The following is a 17,658-nucleotide window of genomic DNA, read 5'->3' on the forward strand; positions in this document are numbered from 1 at the left end:
TGTTTTGGGAATGATATTTTATTTTTTGGGGATGTTATAAGGCTTAGAAGTTTAGAAGCAAATCTTGAAATTTTTCAGAAATTTACAAAAACTCAATTTTTAGCGACCAGTTCAGGTCTGAAGTCACTTTGCGAGGCTTACATAATAGAAACCACCCAAAAATGACCCCATCTAAGAAACTACACCCCTCAAGGTATTCAAAACTGATTTTGCATACATTGTTAACCCTTTAGGTGTTGCACAAGAGTTATTGGCAAATGGGGAGGAAATTTGAGAATTTCATATTTTTGTCAAATTTTTCATTTTAACCCATTTTTTCCACTAACAAACCAAGGTTTAACAGCCAAACAAGACTGTATCTTTATTGCCCTGACTCTGCCGTTTACAGAAACACCCAATATGTGGCCGTAAACTACTGTACGGCCACACAGCGGGGCGTAGAGTGAAAGGTGCACCATATGGTTTTTGGAAGGCTGATTTTTATGGACTGGTTTTTTGACACCATGTCCCATTTGAAGCCCCCTGATGCACCCCAAGAGGAGAAACTCCCTAAAAGTGACCCCATCTAAGAAACTACACCCCTCAAGGTATTCAAAACTGATTTTACATACGTCGTTAACCCTTTAGGTGTTGCACAAGAGTTATTGGCAAATGGGGATGAAATTTGAGAATTTCATTTTTTTGCCTAATTTTCAATTTTAACCCATTTTTTCCACTAACAAAGCAAGGGTTAACAGCCAAACAAGATTGTATCTTTATTGCCCTGACTCTGCCGTTTACAGAAACACCCCATATGTGGCCGTAAACTACTGTACGGGCACACAGTAGGGCGTAGAGTGAAAGGTGGGCGGTTTGGTTTTTGGAAGCCAGATTTTGCTGGACTGGTTTTTTTGACACCATGTCCCATTTGAAGCCCCCCTGATGCACCCCTAGATTAGAAATTCCATAAAAGTGACCCCATCTAAGAAACTACACCCCTCAAGCTATTCAAAACTGATTTTACAAACTTTGTTAACCCTTTAGGTGTTGCACAAGATTTAATGGAAAATAGAGACACAATTTCAAAATTTCACATTTTTGGCAGATTTTCCATTTTAATATTTTTTTTCCAGTTACAAAGCAAGGGTTAACAGCCAAACAAAACTCAATATTTATGGCCCTTATTCTGTAGTTTACAGAAACACCCCATATGGGCGCAGAAGGAAAGGAATTCCATACGGTTTTTGGAAGGCAGGTTTTGCTGGACTGTTTTTTTTGACACCATGTCCCATTTGAAGCCCCCCTGATGCACCCCTAGAGTAAAAACTCCAAAAAAGTGACTCCATTTTAGAAACTACGGGATAGGGTGGCAGTTTTGTTGGTACTAGTTTAGGGTACATATGATTTTTGGTTGCTCTATATTACACTTTTTGTGCAGCAAGGTAACAAGAAATAGCTTTTTTGGCACGTTTTTTTTTTTGTTATTTACAACATTCATCTGACAGGTTAGATCATGTGGTATTTTTATAGAGCAGGTTGTCGCGGACGCGGCGATACCTAATATGTATACATTACTTTTTATTTATGTAAGTTTTATACAATAACTTCATTTTTAAAACCAAAAAAATGTTTGGGTCTCCATATTCTAAGAGCCATAGTTTTTTTAGTTTTTGGGCGATTATCTTGAGTAGGGTCTCATTTTTTGCGGGATGAGATGATGGTTTGATTGGCACTATTTTGGGGTGCATATGACTTTTTGATCGCTTGCTATTACACTTTTTGTGACGTAAGATGGCAAAAAATGGCTTTTTTTACACTGTTTTTATTTGTATTTTTTTACGGTGGTCATCTGAGGGGTTAGGTCATGTGATATTTTTATAGAGCCGGTCGATACGGACGCGGCGATACCTAATATGTATACTTTTTTTTTATTTATGTAAGTTTTACAGAATGAGTTCATTTTTGAAAAAAAAAAAATCATGTTTTAGTGTCTCCATAGTCTAAGAGCCATAGTTTTTTCAGCTTTTGGGCGATTATCTTGAGTAGGGTCTCATTTTTTGCGGGATGAGATGACGGTTTGATTGGTACTATGTTGGTGTACATGCGACTTTTTTGATCACTTTTATTACCTTTTTTGGGAAGTAAGGTGGGCAAAATTTCAATTTTCTCATAGTTTTTATTTTTTAAAGTAACATGACCATTTTATAGATCAGGTCGTTACGGACGCGGCGATACCTAATATATGTAGTTTATTTTATTTTTTTAATTTTTATTCAGTGATAAATGTTTTTTTTTTTATCTTAACTTTTTTCACTTTTTTTTACATTTTTGTGACCCAGACCCACTTGGTTCTTGAAGATCCAGTGGGTCTGGTGTCTGTATAATACAGTACAGAACAATATATATTGTTCTGTACTGTATTTTACTTACACTGAACAGATCTGTGCTTTTAGCATAGATCTGTTCAGCACCATGGACAGCAGGACGCCTGAGCAGGCGTCCTGTTGCCATGGGAACCCTCCCAGTCTGCTCAGAACTTCGCAGACGGGGAAGGGTAAGCACGGGGCTGAGGGGGGCTCTCTGGGGGCTCTCTCCCTCTCCATCGGGGGGCTGCAAAGCCACAGCAGCCCCCCGATGGAGAGGGAGGGAGCTCCCTGACCGATGACAGTTAACTTTTTCCATACAGCGGTCCGTACGGACCGCGGTATGGAAAGGGTTAAACGGCTGACATCTTCACAGATGTCAGCCGTTTATACCAGGGTGCCAGCAATGTGCTGGCACCCTGGTATACCCACTAGAAGCCAACGATCGTTCATGGGGAGGCGGGCGGGGGATCGCGATCCCGCCTGCCGCACCGCCCGCCTCCCGCAACGCCCCCACCGCCTGCGACACCCCCCCCCCGCACCACCCTCCGGCATAAAATCGTGCAGGGGTGCAGGGGGGGGTGAAAAATAATGATTTTAGCCACTCTAAAGTTTCTGATCCCCGCGGTCAGGGACCGCGGCGATCAGAAACTGCAAAAAGCGCAGCAAACCGCAGGTCTGAATTGACCTGCGGTTTGCTGCGATCGCCGATACGGGGGGGTCAAATGACCCCCCCCTGCATTGTTACGGGATGCCGGCTGAATGATTTCAGCCGAAATCCCGTTCCAATTAACCCCTGGGGCGCCGGAATACAGATTTTAAGTCAGGACGTACCGGTACTTCCTGGGTCCTTAAGGACTCGGGAAATAGGGCGTACCGGTACGTCCTAGGTCCTTAAGGGGTTAATACTTGGTTGCAAATCCTTTGCAGTCAATTACAGCCTGAAGTCTGGAACGCATAGACATCACCAGATGCTGGGTTTCATCCCTGGTGATGCTCTGCCAGGCCTCTACTGCAACTGTCTTCAGTTCCTGCTTGTTCTTCGGGCATTTTCCCTTCAGTTTTGTCTTCAGCAAGTGAAATGCATGCTCAATCGGATTCAGGTCAGGTGATTGACTTGGCCATTGCATAACATTCCACTTCATTCCCTAAAAAACTCTTTGGTTGCTTTTGCAGTATGCTTTGGGTCATTGTCCATCTGCACTGTGAAGCACTGTCCAATGAGTTCTGAAGCATTTGGCTGAATATGAGCAGATAACATTGCCCGAAACACTTCAGAATTCATCCTGCTGCTTTTGTCAGCAGTCACATCATCAATAAATACAAGAGAACCAGTTCCATTGGCAGCCATACATGCCCACGCCATGACGCTACCACCACCATGCTTCACTGATGAGGTGATATGCTTAGGATCATGAACAGTTCTTTTCCTTCTCCATAATCTTCTCTTCCCATCACTCTGGTACAAGTTGATCTTGGTCTTATCTGTCCATAGGATGTTGTTCCAGAATTGTGAAGGCTTTTTTAGATGTCGTTTGGCAAACTCTCATCTGGCCTTCCTGTTTTTGAGGCTCAGCAATGGTTTACATCTTGTGGTGAACCCTCTGTATTCACTCTGGTGAAGTCTTCTCTTGACTGTTGACTTTGACACACATACACCTACCTCCTGGAGAGTGTTCTTGATCTGGCCAACTATTGTGAATTGCGTTTTCTTCACCAGGGAAAGAATTCTTCGGTCATCCAGCACAGTTGTTTTCCGTGGTCTTCCAGGTCTTTTGGTGTTGCTGAGCTCACCGGTGCGTTCCTTCTTTTTAAGAATGTTCCAAACAGTTGTTTTGGCCACGCCTAATGTTTTTGCTATCTCTCTGATGGGATTGTTTTGTTTTTTCAGCCTAATGATGGCTTGCTTCACTGATAGTGACAGCTCTTTGGATCTCATCTTGAGAGTTGACAGCAACAAATTCCAAATGCAAATAGGACACTTGAAATGAACTCTGGACCTTTTATCTGCTCATTGTAATTGGGATAATGAGGGAATAACACACATATGGCCATGGAACAGCTGAGAAGCCAATTGTCCCATTACTTTTGGTCCCTTAACAAGTGGGAGGCACACATGCAAACTGTTGTAAATCCTACGCCGTTCACCTGATCTGGATGTAAATACCCTCAAATTAAAGCTGACAGTCTGCAGTTAAAGCACATCTTGTTTGTTTCATTTCAAATCCATTGTGGTGGTGTATAGAGCCAAACATGTTAGAATTGTGTTGATGTCCCAATATTTATGGACCTGACTGAATGTGGGCTGTATGAACCTATGTATTCTGTAGCGCTGTATGTAATGTTTTCCAAGTATGTCTTTAAAGGGGTTGTCTTTTTTTTTCGTACGAGCGCTGCCTTCTCTGCTCTGTTTACCTGCAAATGCTATGGCGAGCAGTTGAACAGAACAGAGAAAGCAACTCTCATATGAGCGTTGCCGTCTCTTCAAACAGCTGATCGGCGGGGGTTCTGAGGGACCCTGCCGATCTGATATTGATGACCTATCCTGAGAAAAGGTCATCAGTAGTTAAAAGAGGACAACCCCTTTAACAGTAGGACTGGAGGGAAGGGGTTAGGTTGAGAATTTGGCATGGGGGGGCATTAAAATTTTTGCCTCTGGCAGCAGAAAAGCTAGGTGCACCAGCGCTGAGTAAAGATGGGAGGGGGCCCAAGCTGAACTCTTACACCAGGGCCCATGAGGCTTTAGCTACACCTCTGGGGTTGCCCCATTCAAAAATTTGCTGTGGGACCCATTTGCAGTTATGACACTGGTCCTAGGCCTTAGTTACATGCCTCCCAAGTGTCCCTCTTTTGGAGGTACAGTCCCTCTTTTTGACCCAAGTCCCTCTGTCCCTCTTTTATCCATAAATGTCTCTCTTTTTGACCTGGGTAATTAATGCATAAATGTGCATTATTAAATTTACTAAATTGCTCCTTACTTAACTATCTGTATGGTTTCTACCTGTATATTAGACCAGAACTTCATTATTTGGTGCAATTTGGACCTTAGAATATCTACAATGTGATGATTTATGTGCTAATATTTATATGGACATTGAAACGCAATAAGAAAATTGTCCTAGGGGCTCGACATGCTGTAAAAAAATAAAGGAACTTACACTCACCTAACCGATTCCTGGCTGCTGCAGTTTTGACGGAGTCAGTAATTATGCTTTGGGTGGAGTTAGAGGCGTGGTATGTAAAAAATTGCCGTGATGTGCGTTGCTCATATTGTCTCTCTTTGAAGTTTTCAAAAGTTGGGAGGTATGTAGTGTAAGAAGGTACTTGGAATCATCGTGGATGGAAGGTATGTATCACCGAGGATCCTGGCCTCGGTGAAGAAAGAGCCGGTATTTTATGTGTCAGCAGCAGCTATTGCTAATTGACACCTTGAGATTTAGCATGGCTGTCATAGCTGATCCCGGACGGCTCTTACTGGCAGTAGTCAAAGTGCTGGGTGGGTGACTACTCCCCATGTTCCAGTCTGGGTTTTGCCAGCACTGCCAGGTGTGTGGATTTACCTCCCTCTGGCAGTGGAGCTTAGGAGTCTGTGTGCTGTGAACTGAGGGCTCTGCTGGGATTTGAGGTTTGAGCCGGGCTGGAGGACTAGGGCCCCTCTAAAGGCGAACAGTCCGCCTATGGACTTGATGAGGCTGAACTGCTAACAGGGTATGAATTAAGAGAGAAAAGGTGACTTTTATTGTTTATGGACTTTCCTTGTGTGTGAACAAACACCAAGCCACCTGCGTGTTGTGATACACCTTATCTGCATTTTGTTATACACCAATGTGTGAATAAACACCGCTGTTTAATTCAAGAACTGTGTACTTTGCCTCTATACTGCATCCGCTAGTCCTAACTACCAGAGCGAATCCCCACAGTAGTTATAAACTATATATGTAAAGTGGTAATTTTTTTCCTAATTGAAAATGATGTCACAGTGTAATAATTATATGCAGCATATGCCTTTAATAATAAATTCAAATCTGACAGAAGAGTTAGAGATAATACTTTATAAAAGCTTTTTTTTTTTTTTTTTTTATAAAAGAACATGTATAAACAACGAAAACTGAAAAGTACACTTTAACATATAAAGATGCAAAGTGTTATCTTTTGTTTCAACTGTAATTTTCCCACCAGTGTTTTATTTCTAAATTAATCAGCCTCCGTTAAATTCCATGACCAACAGCCTGGCTCTCCAAATCCACAGCTCTTTAGTCTGGACTAGTAGTCAGTTTCACTCAGTGCGAGTTTCCTAGAAATGCATCCAGAGACTCAGTCCTGATCCACACTGAAGTGCGGGCCACATGGTACAATGGAGGAGCAGAACACAGGCTGATAAAGAGCACTATCTACCTGATGTACATTACAAAAGGACTAAAAGTGCTTCTTTAATACATGCTCCACTACGCATATGATTAGTAAGCCAGATCACATATTTAAGGAGCTCAGACAAGGTAATCATTTATATACTAAATATGTTGGTGTAAAATCTTCACATTATAGAGCATTCTTTTTATTTTTTGCATAGCCAAGGAATCTCATTCAGAGCCTTTTATATTTTGATAGGTGATGATTGCAGTTGGGGCAATAATGGTCGACATCCTTACAGCTGTCCACGCAGAAAGGAATCAGGCAGCATCCTAACCAGCAACTATAGAAGAAGAGACAATCAGATAAGAAATAAATCAAGAGTTCACAGAAAACAAGCCGCCCCAATCCTGGATGGGATTCATGATGGTTTTTAATGTATGTCACTTATTGTTGATCAGATACTTTGCAATAATGTCATGAGCAAAGTATTAAAAAATTTCAGTCGGCTGCTTCGCCAAATTTTACAAAAGAAAGAGCATCTCTTTGTAAGGAGTGGTTGCAATGATTGCGATTGCACAGCTCCCTGACATTGTGCCCCTCAGATGCCGTGTTCATAGCTGATTGCAGCATCTGACAGTAATAGAGTGTGAAATTAAAAAATAAATAAATCATACTTACCTCATCCATTTGATTGCGACGAGCCGGCCACCCATATATCTTGATTGAAGATCTAGCGGGAAATCTCCTTTGGCCTGTGATGACATCATCACGCCAGCATGGTGACATCATAAGTCATCACGCACAGAATTTCATGAGAGATCTTCAAGATGGCAGCTCTTCGCGATCAAGTGGATGAGGTAAGTATGTTTTTTTTTTTTACCGCCATTCAGGGAAAAACATGGCGCTACCACGAAGCACAAGGAAATTCGACTTTGTGGTGAATCCAATTTTCTATGAAATTCGGATCTAATTCCACTTTGTGGACTTCGATTCGCTCAACACTAGTAAATGTAGCAAGGCTAATTCAGAGGAGTTGCTATACGGGGTGCAGAGGTAGCAGTCGCTGACAGGCCCTGGTCCTTGAGGAGGTCCAGAGGTTCTTCTACTCCCTAAGAAGGCATTTGTATTAGTCAGAGGTCTGTATGGTTTGATTAGATTCCAGAAAATTTGGCTTGTCCAGGCTTTAAGTACGGCTTATATAAAACCTCCCCGATAAATAAGAAGCCCTGTCTGGTTTGCCCATGCCCAAGGCAGGGCTTAAATGCCTTGAAGTTACCAATAGAAATGTTTGCAAGTACGTGAAATACAAATGAGTGGTGCCACGTCATACATTTATGTATGAATTTTTTGTTTTCAATCAGCCCTGAATTTAGCTCTGCTTTGCATTTTTTTTTAATTTGCACCAAACCTGCCCAGTTTCTATAAAGCATTGAAAGGGTTGTCCGTTTTTGGGAGTAAAACAGACAGCACTTGGGATGCGCCTGCAATAAAGTATATATGATCACTTACCTGCAGATCCCACGCTTCCACCCTGGTTCCCTGGGCTGGGCTGTTAGCCCAATTGCAGCAGTGACATCACATTGACAACATGTGACCACTGCAGCCAATCACTGATGGTGGAACAATAAGGCCATTGATTGGCTATCGAGGTCACGTGTTGTCAATGTGATGTCACCACTGTAGCCCAGAGGACCAGAGTAGAGGTGTGGGATTTTATAGGTAAGTATTAATCTATTCTTTATTGCAGGCACATCCCAAGTGTTGTCTTTTTTCTTTCTAAAACCCGGACAACCCCTTTAGATGCTTTATTTTTTTTATTTTTTTAAGGATTTACTAGGGTACAGCCAAAGGTAGCGAGTTGCACTGAAACAGGATGTTGCTGCAGTGGCAATGCTGCCAGGATCACAGCAGGTCTTCGGCTGCATTCAACGTTTGCATTGCAAAGTCTGAAGGTGGTGGGAAAAACTCAAAGCATAAGTTGACATACTGCGGATCGATAACCCAGGACTTCTCAGCAGTGCATGGATCAGTTACTGCAATCTCATCCACATCGCTGGTATTGTAAATGCTGCTGATTTTCCACATGAAATTCCACGGTGGAGAATCTATAGCATTTACGCTTCGTGCAGCCATATGTTAATATTCTGTTTCATTAGAGTGCTTACCCAAGCAGACAGAGGATGCCAAAGATCAGCCAGACTAGGAGTCCAGTGTTATATTCTATACGCGTCACTATGTTCTGCCGACAAACAGGACAGGTGCATGATGCTGGCGTGTCGGTGAATGATGTTCCCATGAACACTGTTGTGGTTACAGGGGCCACAACCACTGTGAGAGAGAAGATTAAAAAAAATATATAAATGTAGAGTTATAGCAGAAGCAACAGAGCTGGGTCCAGCTAGACCTACATACCAACATTAAAGAAGCCATTCAAGAAAAAAACACACCGCCGTCTCACCTATACAACTAAAACAACACAGGTTTACATAACTTACATTTTCATTACAAATACAATAGCCTATCTAGCCACTGCAGTATATTATTCACTAAATCAGACATATCCTTAGGCAGCAAAACGGCAGCGTACGCAATGATAGTAGATTTATTAAAGCTGGTCATAAATTTAAAGGTTATGGTATGGACACATTTTGGGGCAGATTTTTGTATTATTGCATTATACTCATTTTAAGCTAAAATTATTTTTTCAAGTGGTCTATAAGTTTTCCTCTACAGCTTTCAATTTCAGTGCATGTGCAGACTAGCAGGCTCTCTGCTCACACTGAATCCATCAGAGAACTGCACTGATGGCTCAATCTGTAATCCTTATACCTTAAAGGGGTTATGCCATGACTAATGTGAAAAATGAAAATCAGACATTAGATAGTACACAACAACCTCTTTCTAATAAAGCTAGAACCAGCCCTGCACCTCACATGGATCCAGAGATCTCCACATTCATTGCTCTGCTAGATTTATATCAAGCTGACAGCTCAAGGGGAGTGTCTTTTCTGCTGCAGCTCAGGGGGCGTGTCCATGCTCTCCCTATCACAGCTAAGAAGGCAGTTGAAGGATAACACTGAGCATGTGCGGCCATTTCAGTGAGCAGAATATAGAAATAAGAAAAAGCAAACAACAGGTGGCGCTATACAGGTACATGTTATTGAATAACTCAGCGGTTGTGCTAAATTTTTTATTACATGAAATTACAAAAGTGTTCAGATCCAGGAGCTGGTTTGAAAACTGTAGAATACTTTAATGGGACAACCCCTTTAACTTCTGACTGCTCATAAACACTTTTTTAAGCTAAATTCTTATGAGTTTAAGAATTTAGTTATAATGGGTGTTTATTAGCTATTAGGAAAACATAGGTAATGGCTACAGATCCAGCTGACAGTAGTTCTCTGACAAGTTTAGTGTAAAGCAGAGAGCCTGCTAGTCAGCAAATGCATTGAAAGAAAAAGCTGTAGAGGAAAACTGTTGAAATCGCTGAATAAAGGCCAAATGGAAAAAATTATCTTAATTGTCTTAATGGGATAACCCCTTCATTCATGCTGTGAAATATTAATTTATGTATATGTGTGGCCATAAGAGATGCAGCTGCAGCCTATTAACTAATTGCAACTACATTGTTTCTTCAGTCTTAATTGTTAAAGGGGTTGTCTGGCTTCCGGAGAAAAGTAGACAATCCCCGGCATCCCCTGGAAATAAAAAACCAGTAAGTGTGTACCTGACAGATCCTGCACTGCCTCTCCAGTTCTCCCAGCCAGGCTTTATTTGCCAGGCTAAAGCAGTGATGTCATATCAACAACACATGACCACTGCAGCCACTCACTGGCCTCAGCAGTGATGTGCACAGGCGTGGGATTTCAGATGTAGAAGAGAGTGACATCAGGAAGATACTGGGCTGGCTGAAAGCCAAGCAGGGGAGGCGGCCTAAGTACTTGCAGCAATGGACACCTCCCCTGGGCACTTATGATCCTCATTTGCATATACCTTCAAAGTTCATTTTTTTGAGCTTTACAGACAAAGAAAAGCCAAAGAAAAGGTACCAGTTGTTTTCTGTATATGTGTCCACAAAGCGTTGTGAGCTGTTTGAGACATGTAAAGTTGCTGAGACTGTAGGTAATTAGGGATTAACCCCCCTTGGGGAAAGGGCACACAGTCAGGACTACTAAAACCATATACCTTAAATAAGAGACTGACAACCATATTCCTTTTAATGCTGGGTGATTATCGGCCACAGCTCTCTTTATTTAACAATAACACCATAACTGTCCATGGTGCAGTATGCCAGCCGCTGGCCTCCCAGCGGGCAAGTCTGCCTTGTGCCATAACCACTTCCAACTGAATTATATACCCCAGCTGTGACTTGCATTCACATGTCATCATAATCCAGATCTTTATTCATTATCCTCTTATATTGTTATCTTATTCTCCAATATTCTTCTTTCTTTTTTCTTTTTTTTTCTTTTTTTATTTATCTTTTCTCTTCTCTTTTTTTTTCTTTTTTTTTAAATAGAATAACCACACATGAGGAAAAAACTGACCCGGTCCGACAAACCACCCCTAACTCACAGGGAGGGCGGGAGGGAACCAGCTCGTCCACCGTCAAGAGGAAGTGAAGGGGGAAAATTAGCGTTTATATAACCCCCCAGCACCGCCCCTTCCCCTGATGCAAACCTGGGAAGGCTTAACAATTTAACCCCTTCCCCACTATAACCTCCCACCATATACCCAACTCCAACAATGGCCCTGACCCTTATACACCTGGGGGCAAAGGGAATTGGGAAGGACCCCCCAGTCTCTAATCACCCTCCCTACACTGTCGGGTGTTTACCACAAACTCACTTTCAGAGATGAGGCTTCCTATCACCTCAGTGGGAAGATCAATCGCTACAACATTAAAGAGGTCGTCTAACTTCAGCCAGTGGCATTTGTCATGTAGAGAAAGTTAATACAAGACACTTACTAATGTATTGTTATTATCCATATTGCATCTTTTGCTGCCTCATATTATACACTGCTTGTTTCCATGGTTACGGCCACCCTGCAATCCATCAGTGGTGGCCGTGCTTGCACACTATAGGAAAAAGCACTCTTGTAATCCCGGCCATCTTGTAATCCCAGCCACCAGAAAGGCCGATGCTTTTTCCTATAGTGTGCAAGCACGACCACCACTGATGGATTGCAGGGTGGTCATCACCATGGAAATGACCAGTGTATAATGTGAATCATGCCATCAAAGAAGGCATTATGGACAATCACAATACATTAGTAAGTGCCTTGTATGAACTTTCTCTACATGATAAATGCCACTTGCTGAAGTGAGACAACCCCTTTAAGAATCTGGGACTCAGCAACCCATGTGTCCTTTTAGAGCACATAAGGGACTCACGTAAAGTGAACGTGTCCTGTCACAGATATAGGAAGATCTGCCAAACCTAGGCTATAAACAGGATGGTGCTTCTCCTTCCCAGATGGATGTTCGTTGATACCTGAATTAAACTTTATCGGAACTTTGGATCGGCCGCGCTGTAATAAACGATTAACCAATGTTGCTCTGGCCTCCATGATCACCAGATCTAACACCCTGCACCTTATTTCTGTGGGGCTACATCAAGAACTCAGTCCCCCTTCCCCCAGCCACAGAATCTGGATGATGTTTTACAAAAGAATTGCTGTCCATACCCAAGGATATACTGGGACATGTCTGGCAGATTTGAACTACCTCCTAGACATCTTCTGTGTCACCAATGTTATTTTGCACCATTCTTTTTTAATCCCCCTCTATAATATAATGCATTATAGCGGATCATGCTGGACTACTAATTGCTGCTCTCCCTCTGCTTTTCTTTCAGACTACCAATTCTGCTATTGGAAACTTATTGCAAAGTTATTCTGTTTAGTATATTTGCTAAATAAAAACTGATTTAGTCTGAGTATTGCACTCTACCTGTGGGTTGTGGTCCTCCAGCTCCATAAGGTGGGGGGGGTGGATAAGCTCCGCCAACACCTATATTAAAAAACAAAACGAGAGATACTTACACTAAGATATGGAAAAATGTTCTATGAAACAGCATTGTCTCTATGTAACAATGACATTTTAATATTTCCATAACATGATAAAGGTGTCACCTGGCTGGGACTCTCTTTTTTTTCTCTTTTCGCCGAACATGCGAACATATGGAGAATTTCGCGCCGCCATATTCTTTTACATTGTGAAGAACTTTGACCCATGACACATCCATCAGGTGTACAGGACAGCCAGTTGAGACTTTTCAGCACATGGACATACCCCCTACCTTATAAATAAACCTGATCTGGCCGCCATTTTACATTCAGTGTTTTGCCAGTGTAGGGAGAGGTTGCTGTGTGCAGCAGGGACAGGCTGTTACGGACAACAAACGCTAGCTAATAGGGCCACAAAAGTCCTTTTAAGGACTGGTATAGGTGTGCTATCGATAGGTGTGATACACAGAGGGGTGTGATATACTTATAATATACTTTTATAATGAGTCAAAAACACATAGATCTATATAGTGATCACCTGGAAGTCCGGGGGCCAAGGGGCTAGGGGCTTACTAGGGCCCTTTTTATATAGGGTAAAGTTCCGGACGGGGTCGCTCTTATCAGGGCGGGTCTGTGGTTAGGCTATCAGGGCCAGAATAGCACCCCCCTGTAGGGCAATATCAGGGACAGTTCTTTGTCCACCCTGTCCTTCAATACCACATCATCATTTAGGCCAGGGATGGATGTTTTTTTGCTTTCCATCCCGGATTCATGGATGTGCACTGGAACCCCCCGGATTGTGGTAGGACATATGGTTTCTGATTTGGTGCCGCCGAGCACCTGATTTAGTGGCGCCGAGCACTTGTTATTGCCTACCACATCTATGCTTTTTGCTTAACTTTAATGTTTTAATTTATTTTCATTTTGAAGGATATCTTTTCCATTCACTCGTCCGCAAAATGGGTCCGCATCCGCTCTGCAATTTTGCGGAATGGGTGCCGACCCATTCATTTTTAATGGGGCCGGAATGTGCTGTCCGCATCCGCATTTGCGGATCCGCACTTCCGCATCTGTGCTTCCGTTTCCGCAATTGCAGACAAGATTAGGCATTTTCTATTATAGTGCCGACGATGTGCGGTCCACAAATTGCAGAATGCACATTGCCTGTGTCCGTGTTTTGCGGATCCGCAAAACACTTATGGACGTGTGAATGGACCCTCATAGTAAAATTATTAAAGGTTACGTTTTATCTTCATGTATATTCTAATGGATTGCCTTCCTTGTACAATGTTATAATATGCTTTCTATGTTAGAAAGTATATTATAGTGCATTTGTATTGTGCGGCAGTTGTGTGCGGTTCTGCTGCGATACTGCAGGTATATAGAGGGACAAGCGTTATTGGAACAAATAATTTCTACTGGTGTGATATACCAGTCGTCCCCCCAAAAAAACTGATTGAAGCGGGGTGTTATATATCAATATACTTTCTTTATAGTGCATTTTGGTACTGTATAGTGCATTTGCGCATGTGAGTACGCGAAAATTATATTGCCGATATTTCGCATCGGAAAAAAAAATTAATGGAGATCGCAAATTCGAATAATACATCTGGTATGTCACTGTCCATGTTGTGGGACTATTTGTGCACTTCTAGTAATTATTTCTTGACTGCAAATATGAGCTGAAGGTTTTTCGGATTCGCCTGCTATTAAAAGGAATGGGACCCGCCGCGAACTTGCGGTTCGCGAACATTTGATCGCGTTAGCAAACCGTCCCGGCTGATGTTCGTCTATCACTACTCATTTCACCGATAACACTCCTAGAACATGACCACTCAGCCAATCACTAGCCACAGTGGTGGCCTACTTCGTTCAGTGACTGTATGAGTGGACCAGAAAGTAGAGACCAGGTGGAGTAACGTTTTCCATAGGTGTCAAAGATATAAAGGGGTTAAAGGAGGATTTCCAAATTAGTCATAAATGTCTGATAGATGTAGGTACCATAGTTGCCAACAGTCCTGAATTTGCTAAGACTGTCCCTAATTTTCAGAGCCAGTTCTGATCATTTTGGGCTGTCCTAGGTCAAAAAAAGGTGGGCCGTATGGGTGTTCCTGGGGGCTTGGCGCTTACATGTCCAAATTTTACCAACTGCAAAGTTGGTATGGATGGGGTCCTACCTCTCGGACTCGCACATTCCTCCATCCTGGCTGGTGAGCCAGTCTTAAGCCATTGCACCCAAGCAGAGTGGGAATGGAGAAGTGGCCATGCAGGTGTCTGGCTTTCTGCATTTACTACTACAGGAATTACAGAAAAATATGAGCAAGCATGCGCAGCTGTTTCCTCGTCTCCCATAAAAGTGAGTAGAGACGCACATTCACAGCCGCCTATCCATTAACTCCCCGCTTCACCAGGCAAGATGGGGGTAGACAGTTCTCACCAACACCATTGATAACATGTTAGACTACAATTGGTTCTTAAAAATGGGCTAAAAATGCACATTTCAGTAAGTACTCCATAAAATAACACTGATGGAGAATCTTTTCATATAACTCTACACAGTGCCATTCCTCTGTTATTCCTTCTGGAGGAGCATGTAGAAATTGAGAATGACCACTGTCAATTGGTCTTGTCCCTACTCATTCTAAAACCGTACAATCAATGCTGACTGTATTACAGTGTGGATAGATGACCCCCACTCACAAGCTGAAGGAAACGCAGCGTTGTCAATTTATTTATACATATTCAGTAGGAAATTCAAACGAATCGAATTTACTACGATAAGCTTCTTACCAGTTAAGTGGCAATTGCTCATTGTTACGAAAGTCTTCTGCACTGTCTGCATGATGCGTCCATTCTCAACATGGCTGCTGATGGAGAAGACCTGTCCACCAGCCTCCTCCATTGAAATCCACTGCGCATGGGAAACTAGCGCCTGTGCAGCATGAGAAAGCTAAGGAACGAGTCTGTTCACGTGTCCTTCTCTCAGCAGCCATGTGGGGAATGGGAGCACGGTTCAGACAGTGCAGAAGGCTTTAGTGACATAAGATTATCACTGAACTGGTAATAAGTTTATATCAACATTTTGCAATACATTAGTGAAAATAAGAGGCCAAGCCCCTTTACCCACCTGGTTGTGCATAAGCTGGAGTGGCAGATGGGTACCCCTTATCTGGATTATACATGATTTAATTTTCACCTGCATCAAAAAAGAAAACAAAAATCAGAATTGGAAAAATTATTCCATAGTATTCCCATCTCATTAAAAGGTCACATATAGCTCGGATAGATCAATACTATCTGATAAGTATGGGTCTCTCTAGGACCCCCACCAATTCTTAGAACGAAGGAGCTGCGACTATCATCTAACAGGCCTTTCATACTCAGGATTGGTGGGAGACCCAGAAGATGGACCTCCACTAATCACAAAGTGATGGCATATTGCTAGAATATGCCATCACTTTATGCATTGGAAAGACAGATAATTACTTTATTGTTAAAGGCTATTGACATTGGACACCTGTAGGGAAATCCTTTTTATGATTGAATTTTACTCATTTCGGGCTAAAAATCACGATTTCAATTGGTCTTTATTAAAATGTTAAGCCCCCTTTTGAGATACAAGGGTTAAAAATCTGTCTGTTTGCAGAGTATCACTTCTCAGTCCCTACAGCTGACATAGAGCTCTTATCTCCTGACCTCAAAAATACTCATCATAGCTAAACTGTTATAAAACTGATAAGGATATGGCTCAATTGAGTGTTTATGAGTTCTAGAGATCAGCGTCACATGAGCTTTCTAGCCACACTGCTCAACATTTTTCTCAAAATTTTTAATAAAGACCAAATGAAAAAAAGATTTTTAGCCCAAGGTGTCCATAGCCTTTAAAATCATTTATTAATTTAAAGGGGTATTCCCATCTAGAATCCAGGATATGCCATCAATGACATGGAACCCACACCTAGCTCCAGAAAAAGACCCCTGAAGTTAACACGCAAAGCAAAAAATAAAAAAGATGGAGACAGCGCGTCCAATATGTGGAAATGTATTACTGATGCAACATTTTGGCTGGAGAGCCTTTGTCAAGGCTCTCCAGCCGAAATGTTGCATCTGGAATAAATTTCCACACCTTGGACCTTGCTGTCTCCATCTTTTTTATTTTTTGCTTTGCAGAGTATCCTAATTTTACCACTTCGCCAGGAGACGTGCACCCGTCACCCATATTCTAGGAGTGCTGTTCATGTGGTTTTATTTCAACTTCCTGAAGTGAACAAAGAGCAGCAGCATATGCGCAACCACCCTCCGTTCACTGCTATGGGACTTGCTCACTCGGCTATTTTCGGAACTCCCGCAGCGATGAATGGAGAGCACAATGTTCATGCGCTGCATACTCTCCATTAAGGGCCCAGTTCTTTAGATTGGTGCAGGTCCCAGAGGTGGGACCCACACCTATGTGACATTGATGGCATATCCTATCGATAGGAAAATCCCTTTAAAACTAAATATTTATTTGCCACTACATGTAATACACAGGTAAAACAGCACAGTGGTAGCCCTGGGAGGGTAAATGTTTTTGGGACACAAGCTTCATTTAATTGAACTGGGCCTGCCTTTACCTGAGGCTCATGCACACAACTGTTGCTTGTTTTGTGGTCCGCAAAACACGGATACCGAGCGTGTGCATTCTGCATTTCGCAGAATGTCCAGCCCATAATAGAACAGTTTTGCGGACAAGAATAGAACATGTTCTATTTTTTCGCAGTACCATCTACTTCTACAACCCAGTATGTGGAGCTGTCCTCTATATGCACCATGGTTCCCATTTATAACAAAAACCATGACACACAACTATGGATAGCAATGGTACTCAATAGACCCCACTGACTTACAATGAAGTTCAGCAGGGTCCTCTGAGGTGTCCATATACAATGGGATATGCTCCTGGTGCATCTTCCAG

At 42.4% G+C, this 17,658-nt stretch overlaps 1 protein-coding gene across 4 annotated transcripts in view; it reads right to left on the minus strand.

Moving 5' to 3' along the window:
* Window positions 1–6,327: 6,327 nt before the first annotated feature.
* LOC121008206 (lipopolysaccharide-induced tumor necrosis factor-alpha factor homolog) overlaps window positions 6,328–17,658 on the minus strand; it is a 60,191-nt gene continuing 48,860 nt past the window's right edge. For all 4 annotated transcript variants that reach the window (XM_040440621.1, XM_040440623.1, XM_040440624.1 and 1 more), the window contains exons 2-5: window positions 15,832–15,900; window positions 12,649–12,708; window positions 8,861–9,023; window positions 6,328–7,035 (exon numbers count right to left, since the gene is read on the minus strand). In XM_040440621.1, coding sequence (XP_040296555.1) covers window positions 6,927–7,035; window positions 8,861–9,023; window positions 12,649–12,708; window positions 15,832–15,886 — 387 coding nt within the window. In that variant the 5' untranslated portion in view covers window positions 15,887–15,900 and the 3' untranslated portion in view covers window positions 6,328–6,926. The remainder of the gene's footprint in view (window positions 7,036–8,860; window positions 9,024–12,648; window positions 12,709–15,831; window positions 15,901–17,658) is intronic.

The sequence above is a fragment of the Bufo bufo genome, chromosome 7, assembly GCF_905171765.1.
Source record: "Bufo bufo chromosome 7, aBufBuf1.1, whole genome shotgun sequence".
Lineage (NCBI taxonomy): Eukaryota > Metazoa > Chordata > Amphibia > Anura > Bufonidae > Bufo > Bufo bufo.